The sequence below is a fragment of the Sordaria macrospora genome, chromosome 1 (assembly GCF_033870435.1).
Source record: "Sordaria macrospora chromosome 1, complete sequence".
In the NCBI taxonomy this organism is placed as follows: Eukaryota; Fungi; Ascomycota; class Sordariomycetes; order Sordariales; family Sordariaceae; genus Sordaria; species Sordaria macrospora.
The window spans coordinates 1-16,276 of NC_089371.1; the positions used below are offsets into that span (position 1 = coordinate 1).

Consider the following 16,276-nt stretch of genomic DNA (forward strand, 5'->3'; position numbering starts at 1 on the left):
CTAACCCTAACCCTAACCCTAACCCTAACCCTAACCCTAACCCTAACCCTAACCCTAACCCTAACCCTAACCCTAACCCTAACCCTAACCCTAACCCTAACCCTAACCCTAACCCTAACTAACCCTAACCCTAACCCTAACCCTAACCCTAACCCAGGCACGGCTATCACACGGACATTTGCCGGTGACATTCATCAGTCAAACTGCCGACCAGAATTACCGACAGAATGCCACACGGACATCCGCCGGCGACTTTCATCAATTAAACCACCGACCGGAATTACCGACGGGCAACTGGACGAAGGTTGGCATTCAGAAGATCTACTTGTAGGCAGATAAACTAGATAGACTCGCGCCGATGCCTGGCACACAGGGCTCGGTACGTACCAACCTTCTTTGGTATAAGAAGGCCTTAAGGCTCGACCTTCTCATTGAGGTTGAAAGGATCAACAAGGCCTTCGGGACCAAAGTAGTTTATCAGCTGAATTGAACTACTGTTCCAAGCCCAGAATACTGCCCTTGTCACAGATAAACTACTTCCCTCTCGAACCATCCTTACCCAACTCTTCAACACATCACCATCACAATGGCTTCACCTCAAGATCAGCCCGTCCCCTCGGTCGAAAACTCCTCCCTGGTCCTCTACCACCCAGGCGACTTCGATACTGTTATGACCAACAGCGATGATGCTATCCCCAGAAGTTTGGTCCAGGTTACCAACCCCCCTCCCTGGCTCATCGCCCTCCATGACCAATTCGCGGCGGCTCACGCCCAGGTGCGCGAGATGACTCTCTCCGTAGGGCACGAACACACTAGAGACCTCACGGCCCTCAAGGAACAATACGACATCCTGAGGAAGAACTACGCCACTGTCACCACCCTCTTCGACGCTGGTATCGAGGCCTCTCAAGCCCAGATCGCCCGCTTGGAGCAACAAGTCCAGCAGGCTAGCTCCCGCTTCGCCTCAGAGGTGTGGACTGCCATCGCTCAATACGGCGAGAAGGACGAAGAACGCCAGAAAGCCGTTTACCACCTCCGTGACGCCCTCACCAAGCAACAACAAGCCATCCAGGCGCTTCACGAGAAATCCACCCGCCAACAGTCCGTCCTCGGCCACGTCGAGACCTGGGCCACCGCCAAAGACGCCCAGATCAATGACATCCTCGACAAGCTCATCGACCCTCGTCAGCTCAAGGAGCTCGAGGAACAGATCTCGACGGTCCAACAGAGTACCCAGAAAGCTATCCAGGAAGCCTTCGAGCGCTCCGGCCAACAAGCTCCCGACGCCGCCTCCATTCGCCGCGTGCTCGAGCAACGCGCCGCCACCAAAGCCCCAAGTTCGACCCACTACTCCTCGGTCAACGATCCCCCCGCCAGCCCGAACCTGATGAACGACAGCCTTCTCCAGACCCTCCAAGCCAGAAGGCAGGCAAGCCAAGCTCGTATGAACTACGATGCCACCCGTGCAGACCTCTACGGATCCGTCCGTTTCGGACAGTCAACCGGAGGACAGGGTCCGCCGGGACCTCCTCCTCCTCCCCCTCCGAGGAACTTCGGGGCGTCCCCGGACGACGATGCTAGGAACCAAGCCAACCACTTCCTTCAGAACTTCACCTTCCCAGCTATCCAGACAACGCCGATTCACCTCAACAAGCCCCCCTCATACGATGGAGAGAAGCTCGACTCCTTTCGACCTTGGTGGGCCAGGATCAACGCGTATCTACACGCGTACGCAGCCAGTTTCCCCACCGACAGTCATAAGATCAACTGGCTCGGCTCGATGCTCTCCGACAAAGCCCAGAAGTGGCACGACTCACGAGCGCGTCAGATCCAGTCCATGGGCGTAGAAGACACTTGGAAAGGATATTCGAGTGCCCTTCTTGAGCGATTCAAGGATCCCTCAGAACGACACCGGAACGCGAAGAAGATGGAAGAGCTCAAGTACAACGGAGACACAGCTGAGTATCTCACTGAACTGCTCGACCTCAACGAAACTGTTGGCTGGGCTGGAACCACCTTCCAGAACCAGATCGCCAAAACCCTCCCCTCCAAGATCACCGAACTAATGTACTCGATGAGGGGAGGAGTACCCGAGACTGACGACGAGTTCATTAGCGCAGTCAGAGAAGCAGGACGGGTCTACGAGAACATGCTTCAAGCCCCGGGCTATCAGATGGGAAAAGGCGCGCCCGCTTCGAGGACGGAGCACTCGAAATCGGGCCAACAGCCTCGCAAGGATTCACGCTCCCCTTCCGACCCAAATCAATCCTCAAAACGACCCGATCGCTCAGCCAAGGACAAGAAATGGTCATCCAACCGCGACGCGCTGAAAGGAATCGATCAAGCGGATATCGACCAGCGTAAGAAGGACCAAGTCTCTTGCTGGCGATGCGGGCGGGACAGCCATTACACCACGGAATGTTTTGCAAAGAAGGATAACAACGGCAAGGACCTGCCCCAGCCAAAAGAACAACAGCCACGTACGGCCGCCGTCTCAACCAAACGCAAGAACGACGACCGTGAAGAAGAGGGAGCTGAGGCCCTCGATGACGAAGCCCAGTTCAAGAAGGCCAAAACGGCCGCGATCACCAGAGCCATACAGACCATGGATATGGACCAAGACTCTGACTCGGATTTTTGAGTGGCCACCATGAAGCACCACATGGATCACCTCGGCCTCACTCTGGTGTCAATCCCGTCGTTTGCACTCTGAAAAGGCTGAGCTTTAACGACGACGAGACAGAACAACTCCGAAAGAAACCCTGCCCTGAGCCTCACTCCGGCTCACGACCAATTGTACGAATGACCCTGCTCTATAACGACGTGGAACATCCTGTTCGCGTCCTTTTGGACCCAGGAAGTTCGATCCCAGTCATGTCATTTCACCAAGCACGCGTCTGGAAGCTTCCCTTAATCAAACGAGCCAACATCCGCACCCTTATGGGCTTCAACGCGGCGGTCGACACGATGGGAGGACGATACTATACCGAGGCAGTCGTATTACGGCACCAAGAAGATCACTACACCCGCCTCAACTTCGAGCTCTCAACAATGGATGACGAGTGCGACATTATTCTTCCCCACTGGTGGCTGCAGCAACACGAGCCCGCTTGTTTCTTTGACAAAACACAGGAAATCAAGTTCTCCTCAGAATATTGTCAGCAGAATTGCACCAGCTCGATCGTCCTTGGGCTTCCCCCCACCATCGCCATTGCCAGCATCCAAACCAAGATTGACGCCGCCATTGCAGCAGTTCCCGAAGAATTTCGAGCCTTCCTCCCCATCATGAGCGAGGAAGCCGCCATGCGAATGCCAGACCACCAGCCCTGGGATCACAAGATCGATATCATCGACGACCAAACGCCGCCCTGGGGCCCTGTCTTCGCTATGAGCGGGCGAGAGCTCGACGCCCTCAAACCCTGGCTTGACAGAATGCTGAAATCAGGAAGAATCAGAAAGTCCACCGCCTCATGTGGCGCTCCCCTCATGTTCGTCGATAAAAAGGATCCCGACGATCCCCTCAGACCGGTAGTCGACTACCGAGCCCTCAACAGAATGACGGTCCCCGTCCGGCACCCCATACCGCTCATCACAGAGCTTCAGCATGCCCTCAGAACGGCCAAGTTCTACACCAAGATCGACCTCAAATCAGGATTCTTCCTGGTGAGAATGGCCAAAGGACATGAATGGAAGACAGCGTTCCGGTGCAAATACGGGCTCTTCGAGTACGTAGTCATGCCCATGGGATTGATCAACGCGCCTTCAACCTTCCAAGCCATGATGAATCACCTCTTCATGGACCTCATCGACGCCGGCGTCCTCGTCTACCTCGACGACATCCTGATATACGCAGACACGGAAGAAGAACATGACCGCTTGGTTTTGGAAGTCATGAAGCGGCTGTCAGAAAACCATCTGGCTGTCGCACCCCAGAAGTGCAAATGGAGGGTACAGAAGGTTGAATTCCTAGGCTACATCATTTCCCCAGAAGGCATTGGTATGGCTGATGACAAAGTGAGAACAATTCTGGCCTGGGAGCTTCCCAAAACCCTGAAGGAATCACAATCCTTCCTGGGCTTCGCCAACTTCTACAGAAGGTTCATCAAAGGGTTCTCAACGCTAGCCCAAGCCATCTCAAAAGGTAACGCCCTGGATCGAAAGCTTTGGAAATGGACCGAAGCAATGACCAACGCGTTCAACGACCTCAAGAGAGCCTTCGTATCCGCGCCCGTTCTGGCACATTTCGACCCCGCTGAGCCAGCAATCATGGAAACCGACGCTTCGGACTATGGGATTGGGGCAGTACTCTCCCAAAGGAAAGAGGATGGCAAGATTCACCCAGTCGCGTTCCATTCGCGAAAGATGTCGCCAGCCGAGATGAACTACGAGATCCACGATAAAGAGCTCCTGGCCATCGTCGACAGCTTCGAACGATGGAGGATCTACCTCGAGGGGGCAAAGCACCGGATCGAAGTCTTCTCCGACCACCAGAATTTGGCCTACTTTACCCACGCCAAAGTCCTCAACCGCCGCCAAGCCCGATGGGCAATCCAACTGGCCAACTTCTGGTTCATCATCAACTACCGACCCGGCCATTTGAACGGCAAAGCTGACGCCCTATCCCGTCAAGAAAGCTTCAAACCTGAGAAAGGGGGAGGTGAGGACCAGCCGATCACGACGGTCCTGCAAGAAAAACACTTCTCATACTCGGAAGGAAGCAGTTTTCTCTTGTCAAAAGATAGGCTTTGCAGTCTCTCTACCCCTCGATGGAATGATGAGTTTATCAGGCAGCTCAAGGAAGCAAGAGTCAACGACCCGGTATATATGGAGCAGTCCCAGAAGGACGCAGACAAGGACTTCGAGAAGGTCGACGATCTCCTCTACCGAAAGAACCGCCTTTGGATCCCCACCAGCCTTCAGAACGAGGTCATCAACTCAGAACACGACACTAAGGTCGCCGGTCACATGGGTATGGATAAAACCATGGAGCTCATCACCAGGAACTTCTGGTGGCCCAAGATGGAGGAATCAGTCAGGGAATACGTCCGCGGCTGCCACGAATGCCAACAGAACAAGCCTCCTCGGCACTCCCCGCATGGTTTGCTCCAACCCATGGAACTTCATTACGCCCCATGGAAGTCCGTTGCAATGGATTTCATTACGGATCTGCCCCTTTCCAACGGCTGTGATTCCATTTGGGTTATGGTGGATCCCTTCACAAAGATGGCCCACTTCATCCCTCTTAAGGTGGGAGAAAAGAAAACAGAAGACCTCATCAAGATTTTCGCCCGCTCATACTGGCGATTGCACGGTGTACCATTGGACATCATTTCTGACCGTGACTCCCGGTTTACGGCCCATCTCTGGAAGGACTTCCTAAAGCTCGTCGGCATCAAGAGTCGAATGAGTACAGCTTTCCACCCTCAGACCGATGGCCAAACCGAACGGCTCAACCAGATCCTCGAAATGTACCTTCGTGCCTTCGTCAACTACGAAATGAGCAATTGGGAAGATTTGCTAGCCACTGCCGAGTTCGCATACAACAATACCATCTCGTCGTCGACTGGTATCTCCCCGTTCTACGCCAACTACGGATATCACCCTGCTTCACACAACCCCCCTGACGGCGCCCCTCGCAACCCTGGGAGTCGCCTTTACGCCCATTGGATGATCCAGGTTTACGAGCACGCGCAGAAACATCTCAACCGCGCCCGTCAGAGGATGAAGGAGTGGGCGGATAAGAAACGAACGGAGGCACCGGTCTACGAGGTGGGACGGTTGGTCATGCTGAACGGTAAGCACATCAAAACCAAGCGCCCCTCAAAGAAGCTCGACAAGAAGCTTCATGGCCCCTTCAGGATTTCACAGGTGATCTCCCCTACCGCTGTCCGGTTAACCCTGCCCAAGACATGGCGAATCCACGACTCCTTCCACGTCTCGCTCCTGGAACCCTATCGCGCTGGCAATCGGGAGATCCCCGATCCTGACCAGGTCTTGCGAGAGGCAGCCCCGGCGGTATCAGAAGACTACGAAGTCGAGAAGATCGTGGATTCCATGAGGGCTGAAGCCAAGGTGTTATACCGAGTCAAGTGGGAAAGATGGAACAAAGCCAGTGATCTCACATGGGAGCCATGGGAGCACTTCTACACTGACGGAGCGAAGGATCAGGTCATCGCCTTTCACGCGCGGCACCCAGAGAAGCCTCGAGACCCCAACGTCCCAGCGAATTGACCCTTCCACGGAATCATATCGACGGAAGCTGACGCATGTTCGGCTCGGGGCGAGCCTTGAAGAAGGGGGAGCTGATGTCACACGGACATTGCCCACACTCCTGGGTTTGAAGTTCAATAGAGCCTCAATGCTTGACATCAACCCAACCACGCCATACAATGCCAGCATTACCTCAACCAGACTATTCGGCCAACAGGCACGGCTATCACACGGACATTTGCCGGTGACATTCATCAGTCAAACTGCCGACCAGAATTACCGACAGAATGCCACACGGACATCCGCCGGCGACTTTCATCAATTAAACCACCGACCGGAATTACCGACGGGCAACTGGACGAAGGTTGGCATTCAGAAGATCTACTTGTAGGCAGATAAACTAGATAGACTCGCGCCGATGCCTGGCACACAGGGCTCGGTACGTACCAACCTTCTTTGGTATAAGAAGGCCTTAAGGCTCGACCTTCTCATTGAGGTTGAAAGGATCAACAAGGCCTTCGGGACCAAAGTAGTTTATCAGCTGAATTGAACTACTGTTCCAAGCCCAGAATACTGCCCTTGTCACAAAAACACTGCCCTTGTCACACGTGCCCTGGGCGAAGATGGGACAGGCGTTGGCGCCGACCGCGGAATAAATGGGATGGGAAATGGAAGGCCGGTCAATGATCAGAGTGACACAAGGGCGAGGGAAGCGCTCAGGAAGGCTAAGAGATCGAGAGGTCGAGGTTGATGAGGTTTAATGTCGGAGTTGGTCGAGTGACGTGTCTGTGTTTCGGCGATGGTTGAAGTCTTGCCCTTTATGACCTCGAAGGAGTCTTGGTGTTTATCCGGTCCGCATCCTGGTAAAAAAACAGTCGATAAAAATAGCTTTAAACATAATTGTTATCCACCGAACAAAAACGTCTCACTGGGCTATTCCGTGAATATTACTGCTGTTGTGTATGATTTCCAGCCTGCAATATTTCGCCTAGTTAAATGACTTCATTCGCTTCATTACATCACCCGACTTGCTCTTTTCCCTATGTGGACCCAGCACCATGGCCCCATGCTCTATCACTACATACAAACATAAGCTGCGCCCTAATGAACCCTGAGAATACCTCATCAATCATCACGATCGCTGACGTACCTGCCGTCCATCTGCAGCGCAGCAAAGCATATCCCTATGATCACGAACGGCCAACCGAATAAACCATCAAAAGAGAAATCGTCCGAGTCCGAACCGGACTAAACCGAGACGGGAGGGACGGACGGGGACACCACGGCTCGCTCAGTCGTGGGCACAGCCTCACGATATCACATTACAAGATGCTCATCGGCAAAATGCTCAAACTGAGGCAGCAACTCAACAAACTCTCCAAACCCATCTTCGTCTACCTTGCCGCCCTCCAAGACGTGCCCGTCAACCCCATCAACATCACTACCACCCTCGCGACCGCCGCGACTACGACGACTTCGTATTATGTTGCGAGCACTTGTACTGAGAGTCCGACGGCGGTTGTCAGATCCAGTTTGATCATCAAAGAGTCGTACCGCCGCCCACGCCGTTTCCTTATGCGTACTCGTTGTCGTCATACCCGTCTGAGTCCGGGCCGGAACTGGGATCGGTTATCTGGTGGGGTGGAAGCGGGATGGAAGAGGCGGAGGAGAGCGTGTTGGGGATCATCATCAGGGGTTTGGATCTGTGGGTTTAGGATTCCACTTCCTCTTTGCCTCTTATCTCACGGGGGAGTGGAATAAACGAGCGTGAAGAGCACTTTCTCCAGGTCTTCGATCACCTGTCGGCTAAGGTTGTGCTTGATCCGCTCCGGTTCCATGATGGTGGCGAACATCTCACGGCAGGTCGAGCGGACGATGAGCTCGAGGCGCTCAGGGGGCTTGAATTGAGAGTTCAGGGTGGGATCGGCGTTTCTGAGAGTAACGTCCGCGACTATGGCCATAGACAGAAGGTCGGTCGACTTGGCTAGGTCTTCAATTTGCTGGATTCCTGTGTTTTGGAGGAGAGTTTGTTAGCTTTTGTTTGTGGGAGGTGTGATGGTCTGGGGTTTCTGGCGTTATGCGGTAGGAAGCGTCACGGTTTTGCTTGAGGTTTGTGCTGCGTATCTTGGGTCGGGATGGATGGTGGGCCAGGGTATTTCAACAAGGAGCGTGCATTCAAGGTTTGCATTGGCGACAATGGGCATCTGAGCCATGGGGATTGGGCTTCAGGTACTTGGGTAGAATCCACGTACCACAATTCATGATAGTTCCGGCACCTGTTGAAAATCGAGACGCCTTGTTAGCAGAAAGACGGAGGAGTATGCTAGTTAAATGAAACGCTTCGTACTTTGAGTAAACGGCGTGAAATCGGTCCAACCGTTCAGAGGCGCCTGTTGTCGAAATTTGGTGTCGATCTTGAAGGCTGTGTACATTAGGGGGTTCAGTCTATCTGGTTTGATCAGATCCTTAGCTGCTGTACTATTAGCAAATGCGTACGCTTGAAGTGTGACAGACATGCCGTTACCTACCGTGTACGATGGCTCTTTCAGGCATCCCAGGCCAGTCCATCTGCGGACTGAGCAAGTCGATGCCTTCGTGATTCATGACCATATCCCTCTCTGATTGTATGTACAACCACAATCTGTGGCTGGGCAAGCGAAGGTATTCGCTGACAAGTAACTCCCGATTGCGTTGGCGAATCCCTTCGTCTATTCCGTTGGACCATGAGTCAATCTTTATCCTCAAGATTTTCATCCTTACGACTTGATCAATGTCCTTCTCTATGGTATCATAGGACCCGCCTAAATCAGGGACATCATCAGCGACTTTCTAAAGTTCTTGCAGCTTGGTGCCATACCTAGCAGTTCGTAGTCGTCCAGAAAGGAGGCGTCAGCTTCCGATAAGCCCCGTGTCAGTGCATGTAGTTCCTTGATTGACTTGAAGAAAGCCTCGTCATCCGGCTTTCTCTCATCATTCACCAATGCCTTTTTGTATTCGCGATGTCGTTCCAGGTGCCGAAGCCGAATCTTCTCATGATCCTGGACTGTTGGTGGAAGGGTAGGCATTACCCATAATGCAGCCTTCTCCGAGCCCAGAGAACGTGACACTGCTTCCAGCTTCTTGAGTCTCTTGAGACGATCCTCCTTATCTTCCCCCGTGAATATCTTCCCAATCTCAAGAGGAGGAGCAGTCAAATACCACTCCAGTGTCCTTGCGAATGCCTGCTTAGAATTGTAAACAAGACTGGTGCAGCGTAGACAATTGTCGAGAAAGATTGAGTTGATGATGTTGACATGTTGGCTTTCGATCGGGAAGAAGGGAAAGCGGAACTTATCATCCTTTCCTCTCCGTCCATCATAGCCCTCTTGAAAGACCAGGCGGCCATTCACAATCTCGCTGTAACTGTTTTCTGCCTTGCGTACAGGCAGATCAGCCAACATGCCGTTGACATGGCCATAAGGATCCATCACCAAAGACCTTTGGAAATCCCTTTCCTCTTTGACCTCGGGTGATTGGTCTTCAAGTGGGTTAGGTAAAATCAAAGAGCGAAGAACAACCATGATCTTTGGAGATATCGGCGCAAAGGTATGGAGCTCCACGTAGCCAAGGGCTTCTTCCTTGTCCGATTTGATGTCTCGGGCATATTTGTTCGGCCCTTCATGCACCGAATAGCTATTGTCTGCGAGGATGAACTCGTTCTCCGCTTCGGATGGTACGCACAGAGCCATGTAAGAACTCTGCACATGCGTAACAAACCACATAGCATCGTTGTAGTACATCTTCTTTGGAAGCTCACGTATCCAGTTCAGCTCCGGGTCCATCTCAAGGTTGATGAGTGTTTCGATATTGTTCAACCAGACCTGCATGGGGGTTTTGAATTGCGGATGTTCTTCCATGTACTCGCGAAGAAGTTCCCGGTCGTTCTCGGAATATGCCTCGGGTCTTTCGTGGAAGAAGCGGGTATGAAACCGATGGCCGCGGTACTTCATGAGGAAGAGAAACTTGCGAATCAAGTTTCGCTCGTCCCGGGTGAGAACAACTCCACCCTCTTTCGCTTCATATGCCTTTGTGATCTTGGTGAAGATGTGTGCTGCCTGGGCCTCCAGTTTGGAGAGCAACTTCTCGACCTGTCTTTGCTCCCCGTTGGGCTTCGTGAAGTCGTCGTACATGTTGATCTCCCCCAAAATCCTGGAAACGGGCTTCTCGGTGAAGGCGGCAGCGTCCTGGGTTAAGTCGAGGTTGCTGATTACCAGGTCTCCTGGAAACATGCCCTTCTCATACTTGGGCTTCGGAGTTCCTTTGGGTCCTTTGGGCACTTTGGGGACCCTGTGGGCAAAGTTCTTGAGAAGGAACTGGGGGACAAAGTGTTGGTACTGTCCATTCGATGCGGCGGGTGCCATGACGTTAGGCTTGGGGTGTGACATGGTGTGATGAGAGGTGTTGTTATTCTCGAAAGCAACGTCGAGGTGGGAGGAGCTTTGACTTGGGAAGAAAGGTGTAGCGAATGTGTGTCGTTACCGATTTCTTTTGTGAAAAGCCAGGTCGTCCATGGGGATATATATAACGAGCTCAGCCACGGCCGTCCTCGATAGAATCGTGGGAGTGACATTCCAAAACACCAGAGACCCATTCATGAGGCCGTGAGGCCTACAGCAGCGGGGTTGGTTTTGTAGGCCCCTCATCTTGTAGGCCCCCAAAAGAAGAAAGTGCGCTGATTGGCAGCTTGAAAATCGTCCTACCAGTCAATTCGTTCGCATTTACAAACGCCACGCGAATTGGGCTCAGCTGCTTGAGTTGGTGATTTGTATGCCTCCATTGCGTGCAATCAAAGGGTCTGGCCGCAGGAGACGTCGCCGTCAAGCACCACCAACGTGGGAGGATTTTCGGACTGAACGAGTCGTCACTTGACAGGCCGTAAGCGGGCTAGCTTTGTAGACCTCTAAGGGGAAGAGTGGGGGAGATGACATGATGATTCTTCGCACGCAGACGTATCAAATTGCGCCGTCTGTCGCAGTCCTGTCGAAGTATCAGAGAATGGAGGAGGTTGTGTTGAAATTTGCGATGCAGAAGGTGGGAAATGGAGAGGAAGGAGGGGAAGAGCGGGTGACATTTTCGCACCTCAATGGCATAAATTGCCTTATGAACACTAATTCCCCACAAATTTCAACAACAACAAAATCACCGGGCGTGTGGCTCAGTTGGCAGAGCGTTCGTAGCTCGTATAGCGAGGAAGACTTGCTTGAGTCTGTTGTACGACACCCATGCGTCGCCTGCGCCCCCTGAGGCGTTACCCCACGCTGTCGGCACTAGCCACGTAGACGGCGCTGGAGCCGTCGACTAGGTGTTTATACTGTCAGAACGTCTGGGTGGAAACCCATACCTGTATCTTACAGGCGCCAGCCCTGTAAGACTTCACCAAAGCATTTTTTGTGTGGTATGGACAACTACCTTATGTCTTACTGTTGGGGCGATCGCCGCTTGGCGTCGGTTCCATGAACCCACAGGTCCCAAAGGAAATGAAAAGTAGGGTATCAACACATTGTCTGCTCAAGGACACTGGTTATCACAACGGCTTGGTTGTTGACAGCACTGGCAGCCTAGGCTCTACTGCAATTTGCAGGTTCCACTCGGATTTACAGCCCTACCCGCGCCACGGCCCCATAAGTGGTGCAAGCTACCAGGCCGCTACTGGTACACTAATGCTAACCCTGTAGACCCCGTGACAGAAAGCCACGACCCTCGCCCAAGTCGAGTTATTGATTAACGCCCTGAAGTCTCTAGGTCCAAAATGCCCAGCCTCTAGAAAAGAAACGTCCTTTGGGCCATTGGCATATAGTAGGGAGGGAGCCGCCAGCCATCTTACGCTTGACATAGTGAAACAGAAACAGACTCAACACGACGCCTCATGCTCCACCATAGCCTTGAGAAAACATAGTGCTCTAGTTTCTTTTTATTTTGTCCTTGGAGGCAGGATAGAGGAATCTCCAGTATTTTTACAAACTCAATCCATTGATCGTCAACGGTATAGCATTTGCTGCCTCCAGGACAACACGATCAACACGATCATCCTCGAGTGCCTCATCTACGTCGCCTCGCTCAAAACCTTCGTTCCCTAAAGCTACGATGTCTCAACGACTGCACAATACGGAGGGTTGGGAAGATGATAAGGGCCAAGAGCAGTCTCGCTCTACACCTCTGCAACAAATCCCCGCCGCCATCGCCATGTCCGCTACTCGTATGCCCGCTCCCCGGCTCCCAGCCGCTCCAACTACTAGTTCCACCAATATAGAGACGTCCGCCGGCTACAAGATTTCGTGGAAACAATTCTTCAACAAACTCATCCACTTCTTTCTATCTGAATTGGTCTGCGTGGATAACAAAAGCTCGAAGCAGGTGGAAGTAGACTTACTTCTTTTCCTCCTACGACATTTCAAAATAACGCTAACACCTATAAAGAATCTATATTACAACGTTCCCATATCACGTAGCAATATTCGCTTGCTTCAACTATTGCCGTCTGAAAACGAGGACGCCGCAATACACTGTCGGCTCTTCTGCACCGCATTGGACTCAAAAGGCACTCGTCCGTATGAGGCCTTATCCTACGTGTGGGGCTCCGAGGCCAAGCCTTGTTCCATCTCTATAAACGGGTGCGACTTGGCCGTCGGAGAAAATCTTCACGCAGCGCTGTTACATCTTCGAGATCACTCCATTGAACGAACTATATGGATAGATGCTATTTGCATCAACCAAGAAGACGAAGAAGAAAAAGGACACCAAGTTCAGTCTATGGCGAAGATCTACGCTAAAGCAAGTCGCGTAATTGTTTGGCTTGGAGAAGAGGCAGCCGGTAGCGACCAAGCGCTCGAAGAAATACGCATCGCAGCGAAGCGCGACCAAGCACCCGAAGAAATACGCATCGCAGCTGAGCTGTCTACAAGAGGATTAGACAATAAAGCGGGAATCCTTACACTGCTTCAACGACCGTGGTTTCAGCGCATCTGGGTAAGGGAACCAATGTCAAAGTATTATGACTAAGGAAACTGACAGATGGATGCAGGTACTTCAGGAAGTTGCCGCGGCTCGCCATATCCTGATCAAGTGTGGTTTTGCTGAGATTGACGGATTTGCATTCTGCTCAGGCCTAAATGCATTGAACCTGTCCAATGAACTCCCCGCAGACCTGCGGGCTCAAATCCTTTCGGTAACCTACCTCATAAGAGGCGCAATCTTCCGGCCCAAATACGCGACCAGTCAGTCAGACAACTTTTCTCTTAACATACGCCCTCTGGGTGAACTGATAGAGATGTACCACACCCGCAAAGCTACGAAACGTTGCGATAAAGTATATGCCTTACTCGGTATGAGCTCTGATCATCCAACCGCAGCAGGATTATTTGCCGACTATAAGATTTCATGGAAACAACTCTTTAACAAACTCATCCACTTCTTCCTATCTAAATTAGTCTCTGTAGACGGCCTTTCGGACGATAAAGAGAATGCCGTCATTGAGGGCAAGGGCTGCATTCTTGGCGAAGTGTCCTCGGTTAAGAGAAATGCTACTTGGGAAGACAGACAAGATGTGGCCATTACTTGGAGTAATTGCCCCAGCTATATTTGCGTGAAGGAAGCATGGGGTTCTTGCTGGACCCTCCCGACCACGGTAAAATCCGTCCAAAAAGGAGATGTTGTCTGTCTTCTTCAAGGAGCGTCGAGACCTATAATCCTCAGGCCATACAACGATCACTGGGCGGTTATAATGATTGCAGTTTCCCTAGCAGGCGATTTACAAGCTACGACCGGAGATATCAAGTGGTCAGAACTTTTACAATCGATAACAGTCTTTCCACACAATTTTCTACTTATTTGGGACTGGGATATATATCCAAACAAGCAGCAAGATAAAAACAACTACGACCACTTTGCAAGCATTCCAAAGCATTCAAAGACAGGGTTAGAAGGTTGTCAAAATGCGGCGACTAGGATACGGAATGTCAGATTGGTATTACAAGAGGTGAAACAGTATGGAGTTGCAGTGAAGAATCTTCAGGAAGAAACAGCGGTTCTTGAGAGAGCATTGAGGAGCATGAGCAACCTAAAAAAAACTTGCTTAGGTCCCGAGGATTCAGAACAGGAAGATGCAAAGGAAACAATGGTAAATCAACTTATTGAGGACAAGGGCCCATGGACGCTTCTATGCTTGGCGGCAGGAAACGGGCATGAGACGGTCGTAAAATTGCTTCTCAACACCGGCAAGGTCAACTTGCATAAGGAGGAGCTACGGACGGCGCTGTGGCTTGCGGCGCAAAAAGACTATAAAGCGATCGTTAAGATGCTTTTCGATACTGGCGAGGTTGACGCAGGTGCTCAGGATAAGGATGGACAGACAGCGTTGCATACGGCGGCAGAGAAGGGGCATGAGGCAGTTGTTAAGCTGCTTCTCGATACTGGCAAGGTTGATGCAGATCTTAAGAATTGTGATGGACGGACAGCGCTGTATATGGCGGCAGATAATGGGCATGCAGCGGTTGTTAAGCTGCTTCTCGATACTGGCCAGGTTAACGCAGATCCTAAGGACCGGGCTGGACGGACAGCGCTGTATATGGCGGCAGAGAATGGGCATGCAACGGTTGTTAAGCTGCTTCTCGATACTGGCAAGGTTAACGCAGATCCTAAGGATGGGGCTGGACGGACAGCGCTGCATATGGCAGCAGCGAATAGGCATAAGGCAGTTGTTAAGCTGCTTCTCGATACTGGCAAGGTTGATGCAGATCTTAAGAATTGTGATGGACGGACAGCGCTGTATATGGCGGCAGATAATGGGCATGCAACGGTTGTTAAGCTGCTTCTCAATACTGGCAAGGTTAACGCAGATCCTAAGGATGGGGCTGGACGGACAGCGCTGCATATGGCAGCAGCGAATAGGCATAAGGCGGTTGTTAAGCTGCTTCTCAATACTGGCAAGGTTAACGCAGATCCTAAGGACCGGGCTGGACGGACAGCGCTATATATGGCGGCAGAGAATGGGCATGAAACGGTTGTTAAGCTGCTTCTCGATACTGGCAAGGTTAACGCAGATCCTAAGGACCAGGACAAACAGACAGCGCTGCATATGGCGGCGAAGAATGGGCATGAAGCGGTTGTTAAGCTGCTTCTCGATACTGGCAAGGTTAACGTAGATCCTAAGGATGAAGCTGGACGGACAGCGCTATATATGGCGGCAGAGAATGGGCATGAAGCGGTTGTTAAGCTGCTTCTCAATACTGGCAAGGTTGATGCAGATCATAAGGGCCGGGATGAACGGACAGCGCTGCATATAGCGGCGAAGAATGGGCATGAAGCGGTTGTTAAGCTACTTCTCAATACTGGCAAGGTTGACGTAGGTGCTAAGGATAGTGCTGGACAGATAGCGCTGCATATGGCGGCAGCGAATGGGCATGAGGTGGTTGTTAAGCTGCTTCTTGATACTGGCAAGGTTGATGCAGATCTTAAGGACTGGTATGAACAGGCAGCACTATATATGGCGGCGAAGAATGGGCATAAGGCGGTTGTTAAGCTGCTTCTCAATACTGGCAAGGTTGATGCAGATCTTAAGGATTACGATAGACGGACAGCGCTGTATATGGCGGCAGATAATGGGCATGAGGCGGTTGTTAAGCTACTTCTCGATACTGGCAAGGTTGACGTAGGTGCTAAGGGTAGTGCTGGACAGATAGCGCTGCATAGGGCGGCAGCGAATGGGCATGAGGTAGTTGTTAAGCTGCTTCTAGATACTGGCAAGGTTGATGCAGATCTTAAGGCTTGGGCTGGACGGACAGCGCTGCATATGGCGGCAGCGAATGGGCGTGAGGCGGTTGTTAAGCTACTTCTCGATACTGGGAAGGTTGACGTAGGTGCTAAGAATGGGAATGGACAGACAGCGCTGCACATGGCGGCAGAGAATAGGCATGAGGCGGTTGTTAAGCTACTCAGCCTTGTATCCTAAGAGACAGGCTTGGAGGACAACTCCATCTCAAGTCAGCCTTTCACAATCTTTCCTCCTGCACTATGAAGAAAACGAAGAGCA

General features: G+C 51.9%; 5 protein-coding genes across 5 annotated transcripts; 4 read left to right on the top strand and 1 right to left on the bottom strand.

Moving 5' to 3' along the window:
- Nucleotides 1-586: 586 nt before the first annotated feature.
- Nucleotides 587-2,641, top strand: SMAC4_12987 (uncharacterized protein; the record flags this gene model as incomplete). The annotated part of the gene is made up of 1 exon (XM_066091197.1): nt 587-2,641. One exon carries the CDS (start codon nt 587-589, stop codon nt 2,639-2,641), a length of 2,055 nt encoding a protein of 684 aa, XP_065945431.1.
- A 914-nt stretch (nt 2,642-3,555) lies between these two features.
- On the top strand, nt 3,556-6,231 carry SMAC4_12988 (uncharacterized protein; the record flags this gene model as incomplete). Its single annotated transcript, XM_066091198.1, has 1 exon — nt 3,556-6,231. One exon carries the CDS (start codon nt 3,556-3,558, stop codon nt 6,229-6,231), a length of 2,676 nt encoding a protein of 891 aa, XP_065945432.1.
- Nucleotides 6,232-7,513: 1,282 nt separating this feature from the next.
- SMAC4_09702 (uncharacterized protein) lies at nt 7,514-7,925 on the top strand (the record flags this gene model as incomplete). Its single annotated transcript, XM_003345404.2, has 2 exons — nt 7,514-7,688; nt 7,757-7,925. The coding sequence occupies exons 1-2, from the start codon at nt 7,540-7,542 to the stop codon at nt 7,923-7,925; spliced, it is 318 nt and encodes a 105-aa protein (XP_003345452.2). The 5' UTR covers nt 7,514-7,539.
- A 27-nt stretch (nt 7,926-7,952) lies between these two features.
- On the bottom strand, nt 7,953-10,634 carry SMAC4_09701 (uncharacterized protein; the record flags this gene model as incomplete). The annotated part of the gene is made up of 5 exons (XM_024656021.2): nt 7,953-8,218; nt 8,463-8,486; nt 8,558-8,680; nt 8,739-9,011; nt 9,068-10,634. 5 exons carry the CDS (start codon nt 10,632-10,634, stop codon nt 7,953-7,955), a joined length of 2,253 nt encoding a protein of 750 aa, XP_024511787.2.
- A 1,074-nt stretch (nt 10,635-11,708) lies between these two features.
- On the top strand, nt 11,709-16,195 carry SMAC4_12771 (uncharacterized protein; the record flags this gene model as incomplete). The annotated part of the gene is made up of 3 exons (XM_066091083.1): nt 11,709-12,609; nt 12,667-13,215; nt 13,271-16,195. The coding sequence occupies exons 1-3, from the start codon at nt 12,334-12,336 to the stop codon at nt 16,193-16,195; spliced, it is 3,750 nt and encodes a 1,249-aa protein (XP_065945433.1). The 5' UTR covers nt 11,709-12,333.
- Between the last annotated feature and the right edge of the window lie 81 nt (nt 16,196-16,276).